The 18434-nt window shown below is 33.7% G+C and overlaps 1 protein-coding gene across 1 annotated transcript in view; it reads right to left on the reverse strand.

The window, feature by feature from the left end:
- LOC145291984 (xaa-Pro aminopeptidase 1-like) overlaps positions 1-18434 on the reverse strand; it is a 140668-nt gene that overhangs the window by 50573 nt on the left and 71661 nt on the right. Inside the window, exons 3-8 of the mRNA XM_080137941.1 lie at positions 17541-17666; positions 16864-16927; positions 10272-10376; positions 9921-10013; positions 4592-4738; positions 791-886 (exon numbers count right to left, since the gene is read on the reverse strand). Of these exons, the coding sequence (XP_079994067.1) occupies positions 791-886; positions 4592-4738; positions 9921-10013; positions 10272-10376; positions 16864-16927; positions 17541-17666 (631 nt within the window). The remainder of the gene's footprint in view (positions 1-790; positions 887-4591; positions 4739-9920; positions 10014-10271; positions 10377-16863; positions 16928-17540; positions 17667-18434) is intronic.

Raw genomic sequence — 18434 nt, forward strand, 5'->3', positions numbered from 1 at the left:
TTTTTTCAAAACCAATCCCCTCTCTTTCTTTCTCCCTCTCTACCTATCTCTCTCCCTCGCCCCACTCTCTCTCTCTCTCTCTCTCATAATATGGGAAAGTAATGCCTTGGAGTCCAAGACATCTGACCTTGCAACACACAAAGGTCTACATATCCTTTACAACAATAATAAATAATTAAACTTAAATACATTTTCAAATTTATCAACCAATAAACTTGGTTAAAATTGTTTGAATCAGGAAAATGAGTTTGTAAAATCAGTTAACTATGAAAAATAAAACGAAAAATCCAAAATTCAAAATCAGTCTCGTTCTGCTTGAAAGATATATCGTTTTCTTTTTCATGTTGAATTGTCTTATAGCTTGTGATGTTCCCTATTCTTGATAAAAGAGCGAAAGTATTGTTTTAGTATCTCCATAAACCCGTTCATTCGTGTTAATTTGTGGGTACACAACTTTAGAGTCTGAACATTTTGTGTACCTCGGAGCTAAAGCTGACGATTGTTCCGACGTCCAGTAAATGTCTGATTACATTTGAGGGATCCGAGACAAGACGATGTTACATTGTGATCCCGCGGTTGGGGATAGTATTTAACTTGTAATCCACCATGATTGTGGGCTGTAGGCCGAGAAAGCAGGGGTGGATTACATATTGGTCTGCGGCAAGGGAAATGAAAATTGCTGACAGGACAAAGCTTAGTCACCCTTAACGTGAGTGACACTGTCTACCTTCTAAACTACAAGCAAATCCAAAAAAGACCATACGCGTTTGGGATATCTTTATTTACTTACATGCAGTTTCGTCCAGGCTGGTAACCAGAAAGGCATCCGCATTCTGTCGGATAAGTTCATTGCGAATATCCCGAACCTTGTTCTCCCAAGATTTTCCTGAAAATAAACAACCAACATTTAGCATTAGTTTTTCCTACGAACAGTATTGGCCTGAATGTATGAGGTCTCCTGTGTATTCTTGGTCACTCCTGACGATGAAATATGGATAGAAAAATTATACGCATTAAGTTGAAGAATGTTTGATTCCATCAGGAAATTATCAACCTATTTAGTCCGATGATTTCCCACCGGAATGGAACATGGACGCTTCTGTGCAGCTTACTTGCATGAATATATTTTCATACTACTTCTATTACTGTACTGATCAGTGTGGAAGTAAATACTAAAAATATATACATAATATATGTCATTTTATATTATTATATACATAAAAGATATATGATGAAAATTATGGAAATAATATTTCAACATAATGCAATAAAAGAACAAAAACAAGATTATAGATATTTATCAGCATTTTATTTTTATTTAAATTCTTTGTCAATAACTACAATATATACGCGCATATATGTATGTATGTATGTATGTATGCATATATATATATATATATATATATATATATATATATATATATATATATATATATATATATATATATATATACATATATTTGTGGGTAAATGTGTTAGATAAGGATATAAAGTACTATTAGTTATTCTTTGTCATCCAGTCATTGTTTCTCAAATGTCCAAATGACATTTGCTTTAAAGTAACCAAACACAATAAAAATATCATTTAATATTTATTTAAGTATTCGAAGTTATCTTCATTAGCATTTTTCCTCTTAAATAAATTACCGCGCATCTTCGTTGTCTACCCGCAGCATCCGATAAAACCACATGGATTTCTTTATTTTATTTTATTTGTTTTTTTAGATCTCGCTATATTTTTCTAAGTCATCCACCCGGACAACCTTGGGTAAATTCATCTACTTATAACTTGACTTTAAAACTAATTTTATGATTAATTCAAATAATAAATGGATTCTTTCTTTTTTATGCTTATGCAGTTTAGTTTACGAACCGTGCTATTTTTTCAAATCTTTTTTTATAGAAATGATTTTCAAGTTAAATTTTATTTTTACAGTACCTTTTTGTCTATTCAATTGTTAGATGAAAGTACAAAATAATCCATTTCCACCACTATTAATATGCTGTTGTTTGAATGACTACCATACACTCATTAACCCTTATCCTTGAGTGGTTTTCGGACCTTGATAAGTGGTGACTCCAATGTAAAAAAAATGAGATAGACATATATATATATATATATATATATATATATATATGCATGTGTGTGTGTGTGTGTGTGTTCTTTTGCCTGTGTATGTTTGCACGTTTGTGTGTGCATGTGTGCGTGTGTGTGTAGGGTTTTACCTTGAAATCGAGAAAAAAGGGAGCAGTTAAATTGGGGATAAAAAGGGTTGACCTCTACTAAATTTATCTAATAAATCAACTGGTGTTTATCAAACCAGGAACAACTGAATGAGCACGTTGTTATGTAGATGGAAGTGGAATTTATTTATATATGTACAAAGGAGTATCTGAAAATATAGATTTGGAGGTTTATATATAAGTGTATATGTGTATTTGAGTTATTACTTGTGTTTGATATGTGTGTGTATGCGTTTGTTTATAGATGTTTGTGTGCATGCAGATACATATGGATCTATATATGTGTATACCTTCGATAAGGTATGGCATAAGGGCCTACTTCACAAGATTTCCAGATACGGTATTACTGGAAATGTTTTCTCAATCATTAAATCATTTCTCTCTGATAGGTTCATAAGAGTAGTGGTTGATGGGCAGAAATCAGAGGCCCACAGTATTAATACTGGAGTCCCTCAGGGGTCCATCCTGGGCCCAACTCTCTTCCTGATCTACATCAATGATCTCCCAAAACATATACTTAAATCATTCGTTGACATCTATGCTGATGACACGACCATCTATGGCAATACATCAAAGGCCGTAAATGACAAAGTTCTCTTTAATTCTCTCTCCTCTGATCTTGAGCATGTGGTACAATGGGGGAAGAGGTGGTTGGTCACTTTTAATGCATCTAAAACCAAGCTTCTATCTTTACATCATCAACGCTCTGATCCCCATCTGGCATCAATTGAAATGGATGGCTCTCGTCCTGGGGAGGCTCCATGTTTTGACAAGCTTCTGGGTTTGACGTTTACTCCTGATCTGAAATGGAACATGTACATCAAATCTGTTGCCAGGGACGCTGGGAAAATGGTGGGATCCTTCTACCCCTCCAGAAGATATCTCACTACTAATGCAATTCTCTATCTGTATAAAAGCCAAGTCCGTCCAAGGATGGAGTACTGCTGCCACATCTGGGCAGGAGCTGCTAAAAACAGCCTATCCTGCCTTGACAGAGTACAAAATAGACTTCGTGGTTTAGTGGGGGATGCCATTTTCTCTTCCCTGCAACCTCTCTCCCACAGAAAAGACGTTGCGAGCCTGTCTTTGTTTTATCGTTATTTCCATGGTATGTGCTCGTCTGAGCTCCAACCCCTCGTCCCCCTCGCCAATCTTTCACGAGAAACACCCGTCTGGCTGAAACTACTGTCAATAATTTTCCCCACTCTTTATCTGTGCCTAAATCCAAACGTAGATTCCATGAGCAAAGCTTCTTTCTTAGAACTGCATGCCAGTGGAACTCTCTGCCGCTTGCCTGTTTCCCACCTGACTACAACTTGGACGTCTTCAAGTCCAACATAAACAAACTCCTGACAAACCGTCCCTTTAGTAAAAGACACTCTATCAAAACGCCCAATACTAATGATTACTACAATACTATCTCATTGATTACTGTACACGCAATAACCCTTATCCCTGAGTGGCCTTCGGGCCTTGATAAGTAGTGACCCCCATGTAAAAAAAAATGTGTGTAATTATGTAAGTGTATATGTGCATTTGCGTGGGTTATGTGTATGGTGTATATGTAAATATTAGTGTTTATTGTTGAGTGAATGTCGGTTAAAGAGGATGGGGGCGCGCACACAAGTAGAGCATATTTGTTTGATGGATAATTTGCACGAAGTAAGGGTGGAGGTCAAAGTTTCAGTGAAAGGGTAAAAAGGGCGCTGACCAAGAAAAAAAAAATTCTTAACAAAAGTATATATAGTAATCACGGTATGAAAAGATGAAAAAAAAAAGATACTATTTAATACCAAAAAATAAATGGGGAGCTCTTAGATTTCAAACTACCTGACCGCTATACCCGTAACTCCTTTTCCCTTTTTTTCTTTATACTGCTTTTTTTTTTTTTTTTTTTTTTTTTTTTTGCACTTTCTCTCTTCGCCCGACTCTTTTGTTTTCTTTTCCTTTTTTGATTTGATAACACAGGATTAATTTGTTTATCGATATATTTCAGCGAAGAAACTTGCCCTTATCAAGATTATTTTCTTACACCTCATGGTTACTGTTTGGCAGGACAAGTCCGTTTTGTCTTTGTTTAATGGTGTACCACTAACAGTACCACTATGAGGCACAAGAAAAAAATCTTGATAAGGGAAAGATTCTTCGCTGAAATATATCGATAAACATTATTTTAAATTGTTTATTCTTTGCGTTGGATGACTTCAAAACGTATTTTTAAATACGTGTTCTATTTGATTATATATATATATATATATATATATATATATATATATATATATATATATATATATATATATTCATGCGTATACATGCATAGATATTTATTAAACAGATAATTTCATACCTGCAAATTCCCTGGGGAGAGCATTGACTATCGAACTCGGCCTCTTTGGTCTTGTAGTGGACCAAATCATGTCGACAAGGTCACGCAGTACATGCACCAGAGTAATGTTGTAAATAGCCAATTCCTGCGACAAATCCATCCATTTATCTATAAATTAAAAAGCAACACAAAATTATATATAAGAATGCTAAAATCGCAATGATTTTATGATTAACCAAAATTACACTCGTAAAGTTTAGCTATCAAAAAATTGAATCCTTTTATATTTTTTGAAAGATATTTCAAGTGTAAATTTGATCGCTCAACTCAATGAACACGGAGGTTTCTTTACTGAAGAAAATAATTAATTATTCCCTGTTGCTCCTATTTACTTGCCTCCCCACGAAGGCAAAGTTGGACACAAGGTCGTTTTTAGATGAGAGGAACATCCAGCTTTTACAAAAAAGGCACTCTTCATTGGAACAAAATAAAATTTGCCTCAGTTTAAAAGGATTTTTCTTTCACTGACTGAGGATCGAATAGACTTAGTGTAGCATCAGAACAGATACTGCACTTTATTCCTTGCCATTTATTTTGTTAATATTTTTTTGCATTGTGTGTTTTTATTTGTTTTAATCGCTTTACACATGTACACATAAAATACATAAAAAAATACATATAAGATAAATATAACTAAACTGGATAGAGATGTATAACATAAGATCTCTGTATTATTTTATGGGAAACGAGCAACGATGATTAATAAAAATATTGCATCTTTGAAACATTAAAGAAATTGAAAGTAATTGGGGGGGTCGACACTTTTTTTTCATATTGTCGGCTAATCTGTGGTTGATATGCTGCATTCCATCAAATTAAAAGATGTGGGTGAAATTGGTTGAAAAGTTTATTTATTGCACGCACTGTTTTCCTCTCTTTTCGTTTGATTATTTTTTTAGAGACACCACACGTACGTGCGACACATACTTCACAGACCTTTTGGTGCCGAAGGCCCTTAACAGACGCAACGGAACACACGGGAATTTTTAAACATAGCGACAGCACATAAAAACTGCTACCCGAATTCATGTACACAATTCATACACGCACTCTCTCACTAACAAAAAAAAAGCGCGTTAATATACACGCACATCTACCATCACATTTACACACACAGTCACGCGTAAACGCACACGGCGTGAGCCGAAATGAATGTGTCTATTAAAATTATTTTTACAGACAAAACAACTTTATTTCACTTGGAACGTGGTAACACTTTCTGAACGTCCGTATTTTATCTTTCGTTGTTTTAACATTTTATCTTTCGTTGTTTTAACATGTCAATAAAAATTTATTAGTTTTGTACGGACAGACATCATTCTTTTCATGATGACTTTCCCGCGTTTCTTGCTTCCTTAAAAACGCATGTATTTTATAGCCTGTTAGCTGTACCTTTCATTTGCATCGAGAGAAACATGTCTTCTCCTACTCTCTTTCTCTGATGCAGATTTTTTTTTCTCTCTTAAGTACACTGATGTCATCGTGTAACTTTTATCGCTCCGAACGTATCAATATGTTGACACACACTAAGATGTACAGTCTCCCTTTATGTGCCTCTCTCTCTATCTATCGCTCTCTCTATCTATCTATATTCTTGGAAAATATTCCGAAACGAACCATTTATTTGATGGAAGGAATTGAATCTATTATTTTCCTTTTTAAGAACACGTCGATACGATCTTCCAAATAATCTGGCCAGTTAAAATCTAATATTAATTTGTCGTAATCAAAGTTGTTGATGATGAAAACCAACAAACAGACATATATATGCATGTGTGCGTATGTTTGCGTATTAAATATAATTAACGACTCATCAGTGTGGCTGAATTTATGCTGATGTGTCGTATAACATGAATCGAGAGTAGAAAGCGCATTGGGGGCGCGTTTTCGACAGCCCCTTAAATCTCGCTTCTCTTATTTTGTCCCTCAGTACTTATTTACAATGAGTGAAGATTCTGACAAAAGGAGAAGAAAAAAGTTATATACTAGATCGACATTTTTTTTCATGAGCAGTCGCTTGAGATGTCTTTATTTTTCCTTTATATTCCTATCCTTGTCACTAATAACGCTGCTGGAGGTAAACGTTTTACCTGAACTAATGTTATCCGCTTGGTAGTCAGGGACCCGAACTTGGATTAAACCCCAAGCAGATCGTCCTATCAGCGACTTCAAAGTACTGGGGCCATTGCCATTTGGTGAATGGATTCTAGACCATGCAGTAGCTTCTGGTTGGGCCTCTCGATTAGTGGGAATTGTTACGGCTTTTCCTTTACATGTCTATAAAAAATCATTTCCCGTTTCTTTTTCTCCTTTTCTTTCCCTCTGTACCCTGCTCTAACCAACCCCACATTTCAATATGAAAAGTCTCAAGAAGCATTATTACTGCCCAGAACTCCAACTTCCAACGTAGACACCCACTACCAACATCAAAGGTCTACGTTCACGGTTAAAGAATACTAAAACTTGACATCAAAACTTAACCCCCCAAAATCGTCATCGGCATGGAATATGTGCTAACATTAAGGGTGGCTTTCTATGTGGTAGAAATATCTTCAGGGAAGATCCTTAATTGCCTTATATTTGCTTTCAAGTAGCACTTACAGCACCATGTTCATATTTGCCTTCTATCGCCCCCCTACTGCGGAGTTACTATCATTGAGAGTATCTCTGAGAAAACTAATCTCATCACTCGGCTAATATTCATGTCTGTGGAGACTTCAATGTTCACAACAATGTTCACTCAAACAAGACAAGAGAGGTTTCGTCATGATTTCTCCATAGCTTATGAACTAACAGGTTGTTCACAAACCCACCCTTATGCTCAACACTGACAGTCAGTATGCAAATCTCTTGGACATTTTTCTTATACCTTGCCCGGAACTATGCTCATCCTTTATTCTGTCTTCATTGGAATCTTCCGATCACTTAATTGTCTCAATTAAGATTGTAGAAAATGCATCTCTCCATCGTACAGCATATCAATACTCTAATGCTGACTGGGATAGCTTCCGAATATTTACATGTTTAAAGAGAATGTATCCTCTATATTATCAGACTTGATTGAATGATTAACTGTCAGTACAGATCACTGCATATCCTCACAGAAATCCCAGCAAAAATCTCCTAAAAGCCAGCTGTGCTTCACTCCAAAATGTGCCACTACCATTGACCATAGAAACTACTATTTCCATTGCTTTCAACGAATTAGATGTTTTGAAAATAAAGCCGCATTTAGAACTGCCAGAAACCACGGCAAGAGTATTAAAGAATGCGAGAGAGCCATATGCTCAGTCAGTCAAGACTAAAGTAGCTGAGTAGCGGTTTGATACTCATTAGTTTTGGCGAATAACAAACAGGGTCATGAACAGAGGCCTGTCCTCTATTTCAACCATCATCAATAGACCTGAGGTAATTTCAGCGGCATCTGACAAAGCTAAACTATTCATAGCTCTACTATAATAATTATTTGCTAATATTTTTCCTCTGAAGAAAATAATGTATTCTTTGAAATTCAGTGGATTAAGGAAATCCTTAATATTTCTTTTGGAGTATTCTGTCAAACAATAAATTCTTGTAAATTATAATTTACAGTCTTTAATTATGTTCTTTTATGGCAAGCTCTATTTTCCTATTTTGGTTATATTGAGTTTTTTTATTTGGTTGGGATTACTATATAAATATAAATATTTACTTTATATTCTCTTTAAGTTTACAGGAACTTTTGGCTTGTAAACTTAATTTTTTACTTCTTGATATATATAGGTTCGATCCTTGGCTTGGGAGTGGTGCTAGTCTAGCGGCACTGATGAGTTGTGATACAACGAAACAGGACTGTATGCCGATGACTACAAATATATTTTAACCCCCCCCCTCTTTGGATTGAGCACTGTCGTAAGTAATCTCACTCGCTACTTAATCTGGCTTAAAAATGCGAAGCTCGCGGTTTGTTTACAAACAAGCGGTTTGAGCACTTTACACATGGCGGATGGATGTTTGTTTAAATAGACATTCGGAAAGATTATTTGCGGGCATCGCTTCTGTGGTCGAGGGGTAGAACTGCCAACACGACGGTTCTAGGTTCGATCCTTGGCTTGGGAGAGTGCTCGTCTAGCAGCACTGATGAGTTGTGATACAACGAAACAGGACTGTATGTCGATGACTACAAATATATATATATATATATATATATATATATATATATATATATAGCCAGTAGAGTTTAGTTTCCTAGAAGTACATCCAATGAAACAACACGTGTCTACCAAAATAGTGCTCAATGAGTGAACAGAGCATGTATATTAATTTTATTTATACAAACATTAATGGCTACATATGTGCATACATGTTTCTGTAATCACCCACGTTGGGGGATTACGTCTTCAGGCCAAGAACCACCTTCTTGGTGGTTCTTGGCCTGAAGACGTAATCCCCCAACGTGGGTGATTACAGAAACATGTATGCACATATGTAGCCATTAATGTTTGTATAAATAAAATTAATATATATATATATATATAGTAGCAGGGAAACCAGACGTTGCCTGGGATTTAATGATGATCAACAAATATTCAACACTCTTAATACTTTTATTGTCATCGAAATCAGTGAAATCGTCCATTTGTTGATCAAGTTGGTCAAGGACCCCCCCCCCGTACACTTGGAGGAAGCTTCACATGTCACCCTGCAGTAACTTATTCTACAATACATTGTAGTCTACATTGATTTTATAAAATTATTTTATATAATGATTTGAATTAAAGTTCAAAATGCGAAAGTCAAGTATCATGGTTCAATTGTACTCTAAACAGAACATTTATTTCGTATGCGCTCCTGACTTAGCAAAGAATCTACTATTGATTTTATACACTGGTCCATTCTGCTTGTGCAGAAATAAAACTTCTTAAACGCACTTGTGATGTTAGGCTGTATAAATGTTTTAACTTTGTTCAGAATAGGACTAGTTCTTTAATTGAATTCTATCAATTACTGATTTTAAATACTTATCGAAGGTATTCCGATACAAAACTAATCTAAGAACACTCCCAGACACATAAAGTACATTTCTGTGAAAAAAAAAAAATTGGCCAAGCCGTTCGGAGTTGGTAGGGAACTCTCTTTCTCTGTCTCTCTCTGTCTCTCACACACAAACACACACACACAGATAATGTGCCTTATATATATATATATATATATATATATATATATATATATATATATATATATATATATATATATATATATATATAAAGCTAGATAGATAAATATTGCATAGAAAATATTTATTTCCGACCTGCAGTAAGCAGTAATGGACTGGCTCCGACCCTAGCTCCCGATGGCAGCACACTTCCTAACCATTCTGATATAGATGGTACTCCTGGAGTATCTGTGACATAAAAGAGAAATATAAAAACATTACTTTTTAAACACAATCATATTGAGTGAACTTTTATGTTGGGAAATTAAAATGAAGCAAAAAAAGCTTGTAAGATTAGCGTATTAACAAATGAGATTGTTTCCGTTCATTTATTTCTCACGAGGACAAAGTGAGACATAAGTTTGGTTTTTAATTTGAGTAAAATCTAACTTCCAAAACGTGGCATTTAAAATATATACTGGCCGTAATTGATGAATAGATACTTACGTTGTCGTTGTAGCCTCCAATGACAATCAAGCACACTTTCGGCCTCTAAAAAGTAACGGCCATCAGTCCAAAGTGCCGACTCATTGACCGTGACGACAGCCGTTCCTATTGAAAAATTGAAATTGATTCAAAGTAAAAAGACACAAAACATCAGTTATAAATCTTTTTGGGTGTAATTTTGTTTGTTAATTCAGAAATGTAATATTTTATTAATTATCTCATTTACAATAATAATAATAATAATAATAATAATAATAATAATAATAATAATAATAATAATAATAATAACAACAACAATAATAATAACAATAATAATAACGATAATAATATTAACAATAATAACAATAATAATAACAATAATATTAATATAACAATAATAAAAATAATAATAACAATAATAATAACAACAATAATTGGTGTGCAAGGAAATACTCAATAAGAAACACGAAGAATCAAAAGAAAAAGAAAGAAGACTGAAACGATACAAATATAAGTCAAAACGTTTGAAATCAATGAAAAACAATTTTATCAAAACGTGAACGAGAGAATAACAAGAACGGGACAGCTAGACCCAACAAAAACCAAACACTTCTGGAGCCAGATATTGGGACAGCCACAAGACCACAACAGATACACCAAATTGCTGAAATATATGCAAAATAAACTCCAGGAAATTGAAGAAAGAAGAGAAACAGAAAATAATGAAGAAACGCTGAAAAAGACCTTATAGAAAATGGCAAATTAGAGAGCACCAAATCAGGATCGGATACATGGATACTGGTTCAAAAATTCATGACGCTCCATGATAGACTGGCGTAAAGTATAAGAAAATGCATCTCAAAAACAGAAGTACCAGAATGGATGACTGAAGAAAGAACCATGTTGATAAAAACGGAAAAGGGACGACTCCCAAGCAATTACAGACCGATAACCTGCTTACCAACTACATGGAAAAATTTAACAGTACAACTGAGAGAACAAATCTACTTCCCTTTATAACCATGGATTACTTATCAAAGAACAAAAGAGATGTCAGAAAGGAAGAACAAGGACACAAGACTTATCATACACAGATCAAAAGGCCGTGAGAGAAGTAAAAAAAAACAAAAAAAAACAGGAGAAAGAACATAGCTATGGAATGGGTTAATTAAAAGAAAGCCTCTGACAGAATCTCACAAGCCTGGATAATTGAATACTTCACAAGGTATCTGGAAAGATTAATAATATTATTAAGAAAGCAATAGAAACACGAAGACTGAAACGTACAACTGGAGAACAGTACCTGACTAAGAATACAGAAAGGCATCTTCCAAGGAGACTCATTATCACCACTTCTATTTATCATAGCCATGATGCTGTTAGGTTATACTGTAGTTATTTAGCTTTTAACCGTGCCGCCTATTTGATCTGTTAAATAGAATTTCACGTTCTGGACGAATGTATATAGGACAATTAGTTGTTTTACAAAAAACACTTGACGTAAGTTTATAAAAAGGAATGAGAATTTATTTTCTGTTCAATTCTTTCTATACTACTATACTTTCTGTACTATGGAGAGAGAGAGAGAGAGAGAGAGAGAGAGAGAGAGAGAGAGAGAGAGAGAGAGATGGGGCGTGGTGAAATGTTGTGGGTGACACAAAATGGTAACTGGTCGTCTAGGTGCCCTTTTCTGTCTATCTCACCTTTTTCCTTTGCTGGCATTTGTTTTTATTTACAAAAACACTTTAGATAGGAATTTAATTTTTTCCATGCCGCATTCCACTGGCCCTTATTAAATTCGTCCAATGCCAAATTTCAATATGACTGTTTTCAAAATTTGTCAATTGAAGAATGTTGATTTCAAAGCTTATGCACACTTCTTGCAATTGTTATAACTTTTGATGACATTTGTTAGTTTGAAGATTTCCACAATATTTGCGTGTGTGCATCCAGCTACACATGCGTGTGTGCACAACCAGCAAAAATTCCGGCGTTTCCCAGAATACTATTCAACAATGCTACTAAACTACATATTGAAGGAATGTAATGCTGGATACAAGTTTACAGACAGGACAAAGAATAAACCAGCTCATGCATATGGATAATCAGAAGCTGTTTGCTAAAAGCAACAAGGAGCTGGAGAACCTGACAAAAATAACCAGAATATTCAATCAGGACATTGGAATGGAAAAGTGTGAATTATTAGCAATTGAAAAGGGAAAACTGGAGGAATCAGGAGGTAGACAACTGATCAACCAAGAGATGAAGGCGATCGGTGAAAATAACACAAATATCTAGAGGAAGCAGACACCCTTAAATCTACAGAAATTAAAAAGAAGATTAGAAGAAAAAGATACATGAGAAGAACAAGGAAACTATTAGAAACAAAACTAAGACGAAGAAACTAATGCCAATGCACAACGCATTACACCTCAAAAACAACTCTATGTGAAAAAAAAAACCGAAGGAGAAAGGAGACTGATAAATGTAGAAGACTGCATAAAAAGCACAAAATAGATTTGGAAAAGTGCATAAGACAAAATACAGAAAGATTGATCTCTGCAGTGAGAGACCCCACCAAGAAGAATAATATAAGAAGCAATAAAACCAGAAATAAACAACAAAAAAAGAAAAGTGGAAAGAGAAAGCACTACATGAACAATTCATCAGAATAACAAAAGAAGAGAATGATGAAAACATCTGAATGTGGCTAAGAAAAGGACACATGAACAGAAAAACAGAACCCCTATTGACAACTGCACAGAACAACGCAATTAGAGCCAACCACATTAAAGCTAAGATAGATAAAATACAAGAAAATAGTGAATGTAGACTTCGGGCGAGAAGACGAAATAATAAACCACATAATAACTGAATACAGCAAACTAGCCCAAAAGGAATATAAGGACAGGCACAACTGCATGTGGAAGGCAGTACACTGGGAACTTTGTAAATGATTACACCTCGATCATGGGACAAATGGTTCAAAATCAAACCGAAGACAGTACAGTAAAGACGAAAAGTACAAAATCCTCTGAAACATGAAAATACAAACAGATCATAATAATTAACAAGAAGGAAAGAAACAGCAAAATTGCAGATTCTGATGTCCCAGCAGACTACAGAGTAAAGATTAAAGAGACAGAAAATCTGAACAAATATGCGGAAATTGTCAGAAAACTGAAAGGAATACGGAACCTGAAGAAAGTTAATATAATACCAATAATTGCAGGAGCAATAGGAACAGTTACAAAGAATTTGAAAAAAAAGACGAAGATAAATTGGAATCGATGGGAAGACTGAGACTATGTAACGGACGGTAATTCTGAAAACAGCCGAAATCTTAAGGAGCAATCTCGAGTGCAGAAACTAATCCAAATGAGCGACAAATGCTAACCGGATATATAGAAACTGCAACAGAAGTGAAACAAAAAGATGTAACCTATAAAACTGAATCCCCCCCTAAAACAAAGATTGTAGAGTCAGTATCAACTAGCACAACGCCAAACAGTCGAAGGATCCAGGATTATTGAAAGACTGAGTAGAAAAAAACACTAACACTCATTGCCAGTGAGAAGTTGGTGGCAAGCGAGTGTTGCGATAACACAAATTTATTTGCAAATGTTATCGAAAGATATGGAAAATGCTGAAAATCTGGAGAGACTTAATGCTACTTAGATTACAGAGAACAGCACTGGTTGTTGTCAATAAGCAATCAATGATGATGACCTGTGTGAAAACTCCTAATGAGTACAAATAATAATAAGAGTCCTGAGAAATTGAAACTTTTATAAATCCCATAATCTGATCCCCACCTCCTACAAAAATTAAAAAAATAAAGAATGATATCAACCGAGTACCACACAAAATGGCTGTAAAGGATGAAGGAGGATGGAGAGACTGAGAAGGGTTAGCACTAACCAGACCTCCACTGAAAGGGTGCCAAAAGTACGGGGACATTTGAGAGGCTTATTGAGAAGGTCAAATGCCATTGTCTATAATAGATAAAGAAATACTGGTTGCTGCGATAATGCAAAATTGTTTGCAATGGTGATCGAAAAGAGTTAGAAAATACTGGAAATGTAGGGAGACTCTTTTTCACAATAATTCCAAGAAAAGACGCCTGTTATCAGTGAATAATAGCTTATAATTAATTGCGTAATAACTTTCAATGAATAATGATATTATACATAATATAAGTAGTAGTATTAAAATATATTTATAGCAAGTAAGCTGCACGATGGAAATCATTAGGTTAACTGCATTAAGTTATATTCTATGATCATTTTATAGTTAAGTTATACTGATGTTTGTTAGTGAACATGAAACATACATATCTGTAGATAATGATTATTTATTTTTTTTGCTAAATTCAGTTCTTAGCATCTGTTTATAAGGTGGCGTAAACCAGATTATAATTCCTTTTCTATTTCATTTTTATTATAATTAGTTGTATCATGTTATTTATATTTACTTTTAACATTATTATACCACTATTTTAGAGTTATGTTGTAAATCATATTTATATACGCGGTATTGAACAGAAAGAACAGCTGATATCAACAGATTAATCAAGACTGTGATAACTGTTCTATATTTGAAAAGTCAAAATAATCGATAAATACTTCATATTTGATTGGTTACCCATTAGCATCAATTACTGACTGGAAGCATCTGGTCAACAAGTAATTAACAAAGATAATAATGATAATTGTTCTTAAAAATCATTGAGTATTTTAAATGAAAAAAAAAAAACTCTTTAAGATCTTTCTTTTTTCACTCCAACACAGTTTTGAGAGTTTTATTTTTAGAAAATTATAATTTTCCCTGCAACTATGGAAAAGTTTACAGAAATAACCAAGGAAAAAGATTCTTTATTTATTTGAAACAATCGAATTATTTTCGAGTGGTAAAAGAATATCTACAATAAACTTATTTAAGTAGGTAAAAATGAAAAATATCTTCCTAAGACTAGTGACCTTATGGACAAAGCGTTCGCCTTCAGTTCAAATATTTTATGCTATCATGAATTCAAATCTCACACTCGACAATTATTTTTTTCTATAACGTCCCAGTTATTTCTTATCGATCATCATCATAACCTTGAATAGTTTTAATAAAAAATAAGAATGAAAAATATGTAGTAGATGTTTTCAACTTCTAATCTTGGTTATAAAATTCAAGAAAAAAAAAAAAAAGAAACCCGGTACATCAGCTAGTAAAATACATTATGGGTAAATTTTCAGTATTTTTTAAAGTGGTAACATATGATGTCATTTTGGGGATTTTCATAGTCAGACCCAAATGACAATTCATCTGATATATCGATATTTGATTCGTACTAGCATATTTTCTTTTTATTTTCTCCCATTATGTTAATGACACGAATATAATCTATTCAACCTCGCCTTTTTCTGGAAAATTTATACTGACTAAGAATTACTAACCTAAATACCGACTAAGAATTACTCACCTAAATAGAAGTATCCATTTAAACGCCTTTAATAAAAAATGAAATCGAGATATTTACCTACAAGTTTTGCAATAAAAAAATAATTCTTACGATAACCTGTTTTTCATAAGCCTATAAAAATAATTTTCATTCAGACTTCTATTCACACCTATGTTTATAATATATGACACAAGCGTAGATTATTTGAAGGATACAAAGACACTTTTTTTTTAATTCAAGACGAACAAACCACGATCGCCATCTTGGAGTCATATAAATACGAAAGAATAACCTTGTAATTACTTTGGCATTTTCTTATTATTTTTCTTAGTTAAGCGCAAGCATGAGAAATATAAAGGTTTTTTTTCTACAGCTTATTGACAGGAACTAGATAATAACAAATTCATCGATTAAAATTTTATAATTTATTCTTTATCGAAAATTACAATGTTTGTATTTCTCATTGTTCATTTGGAAATTTTATTTAAGTAATTTCCGACTTTTTTGAAGAAAAATTTAGTTCAGATCACTACCGAAAATATAGAAACTAAAAACTCAAATCGTATCTGAAATTGAGTTCGGTGTTATGACCCATTCATTGAATGTGTATAATTTCGTATTCATTGAATGTTTATAATTTCCTATTCATTGAATGCTTATAATTTCGTATTCATTGAATGTTTATAATTTCGTATTCATTGAATGTTTATAATTTCGTATTCATTGAATGTTTATAATTTCGTACAGAAATTAGGTGTTTCTATAGATTCACTCATTTTCTTTTTCAATTTGTACGTATTCACCAAACCATAAATGGAAGAACTTTTAAATCTTGGAAGCGGATTTTCTTTAAAAAAATATTTCTTGGGAGAACAAAATTAAACACTGATTTAGTGAAAGGTATTTAATTTCTTATTTGGAAAGCGGCCTATGACAAGAATGTGGTGCTATTGGAGCTGCCTTTTCCTTTTATCCTTAAATCTTGTAAGATTTCATATGGAACTTTTCGTCACACAATGAATATTATACAATCTAAGTAACACGTGGAAAGAACACAATATTTTAAATGTTTTCATCGCATTTATTTTTCAACAAAGTTCACAAAAGAAAAATGAATATAGTGAAATAAATATCAACGCAAAACACGTGATGAATTCTTACCTGCTGAGCCTTCAAATCCAGAAATAAATCCCCGTCTTTTATCATACGGTGAAACGTACTCGCTCTGAAATGTTAAAAGAAAAAACTTTGATATTTGTTTTTGACTGTTACAAAATATTAGTTATTTTTCTCAGGGACAGTATGTAAACATTTCATTTATCATTATAAATCGTTACAGACTAGCGTCCTGTAAAATTTTCAGATCGTTTGCCCCACTTTATGTTATAAGAATAGAAATACAGCACCCGGCACCTTTCGGACTGAGAAAAGGAATTTGCTTTATTTAGGAAATAAACCAAACTAAACAGTGTCGCTTATTAGTTATTTCTTTCTTATTCGCCACAATGGTTTCTCATACATGGATACTATGCTAGATTAAGTATTATATCTGTGGCTGAAATTTGAATGAAATAAATAACCATAAAAGACGAAAAACATTTTGTAAAATTGTAATACAAACACACACACCGGATTGTATTGATCCATAACTTTTCCATAATCCCTTTTTATTCATATAGTTACCAGAGAATTATTGTCGATCCAACCACTAGATAGCTCAATGTCTCGCGAACTGATATATGATATTTCAACATTTTTCTCTCCCCAAATTATCATGTGATCTTTTTGGACAATCATAGCTTAGTATGTCCTAGGTTTTACCATTTAAAATGGCTTACCTGGTGCTGATCAACCGATGGAATGATGTATGCTTGGATTCTGCGACCATCGCCAACTGGGTTAGAAAACCAAGCCCGCAAAGCTTGAACTCGATCGTAGGTTTCGATCCGTGTCCGGGGGACTGGCTGAAATCAATCATAAATGCAAGAAATAAGAGATTAAAATTGATCACAAAAAGAAATAAGATCTAAAATCAAACACTTATCAAATTAATAAAAGATATCTTTAAAAGTAGAAGCATTCAAAGAAGTTAATCAAATTATTAAGAAATAAATATTTCGTATCAATAAAGATTTGAGTTCTCATATTCACTAAGTTATGTACCGAAATAAAGCTTTCTTATCTTTACTGCTTTAATCGTCTATATATATATATATATATATATATATATATATATATATATATATATATATATATATATATATATAGAGAGAGAGAGAGAGAGAGAGAGAGAGGGAGAAAGAAAGAGAGAGATTATTTCATGTGTCCATATAAATGTGTTATGAGATCTATTTTATGTGTCTATTTTCAGCATTTACTTCAACAGTGCGCAATATATCAGTAGAGCTAGGTGTTGCATACTGGGATCTTTTTAGAGAGAGAGAGAGAGAGAGAGAGAGAGAGAGAGAGAGAGAGAGAGAGAGAGAGAGAGAGAGAGAGAGATGTCAGGCACATTTTAATTAGAGACGGGGACATGTAATACACGATGAGATAGATAGACATTTATACAGTTCTGTGAATGTTTCTTCTTAACACATATATTAGAGAGGAGAGATCGGGTCTTATAACATATATTAGGAGAGGACAGTCATTACTTCTTGATGGAGAGACACATTACTTAGATGGGTTTATACACAAAGTTCATTATAGATGAGTGAGACTATGTTCGTATA

The sequence above is a fragment of the Euprymna scolopes genome, chromosome 13 (genome assembly GCF_053919585.1).
Source record: "Euprymna scolopes isolate OS-2025 chromosome 13, ASM5391958v1, whole genome shotgun sequence".
Taxonomy (NCBI): Eukaryota; Metazoa; Mollusca; class Cephalopoda; order Sepiida; family Sepiolidae; genus Euprymna; species Euprymna scolopes.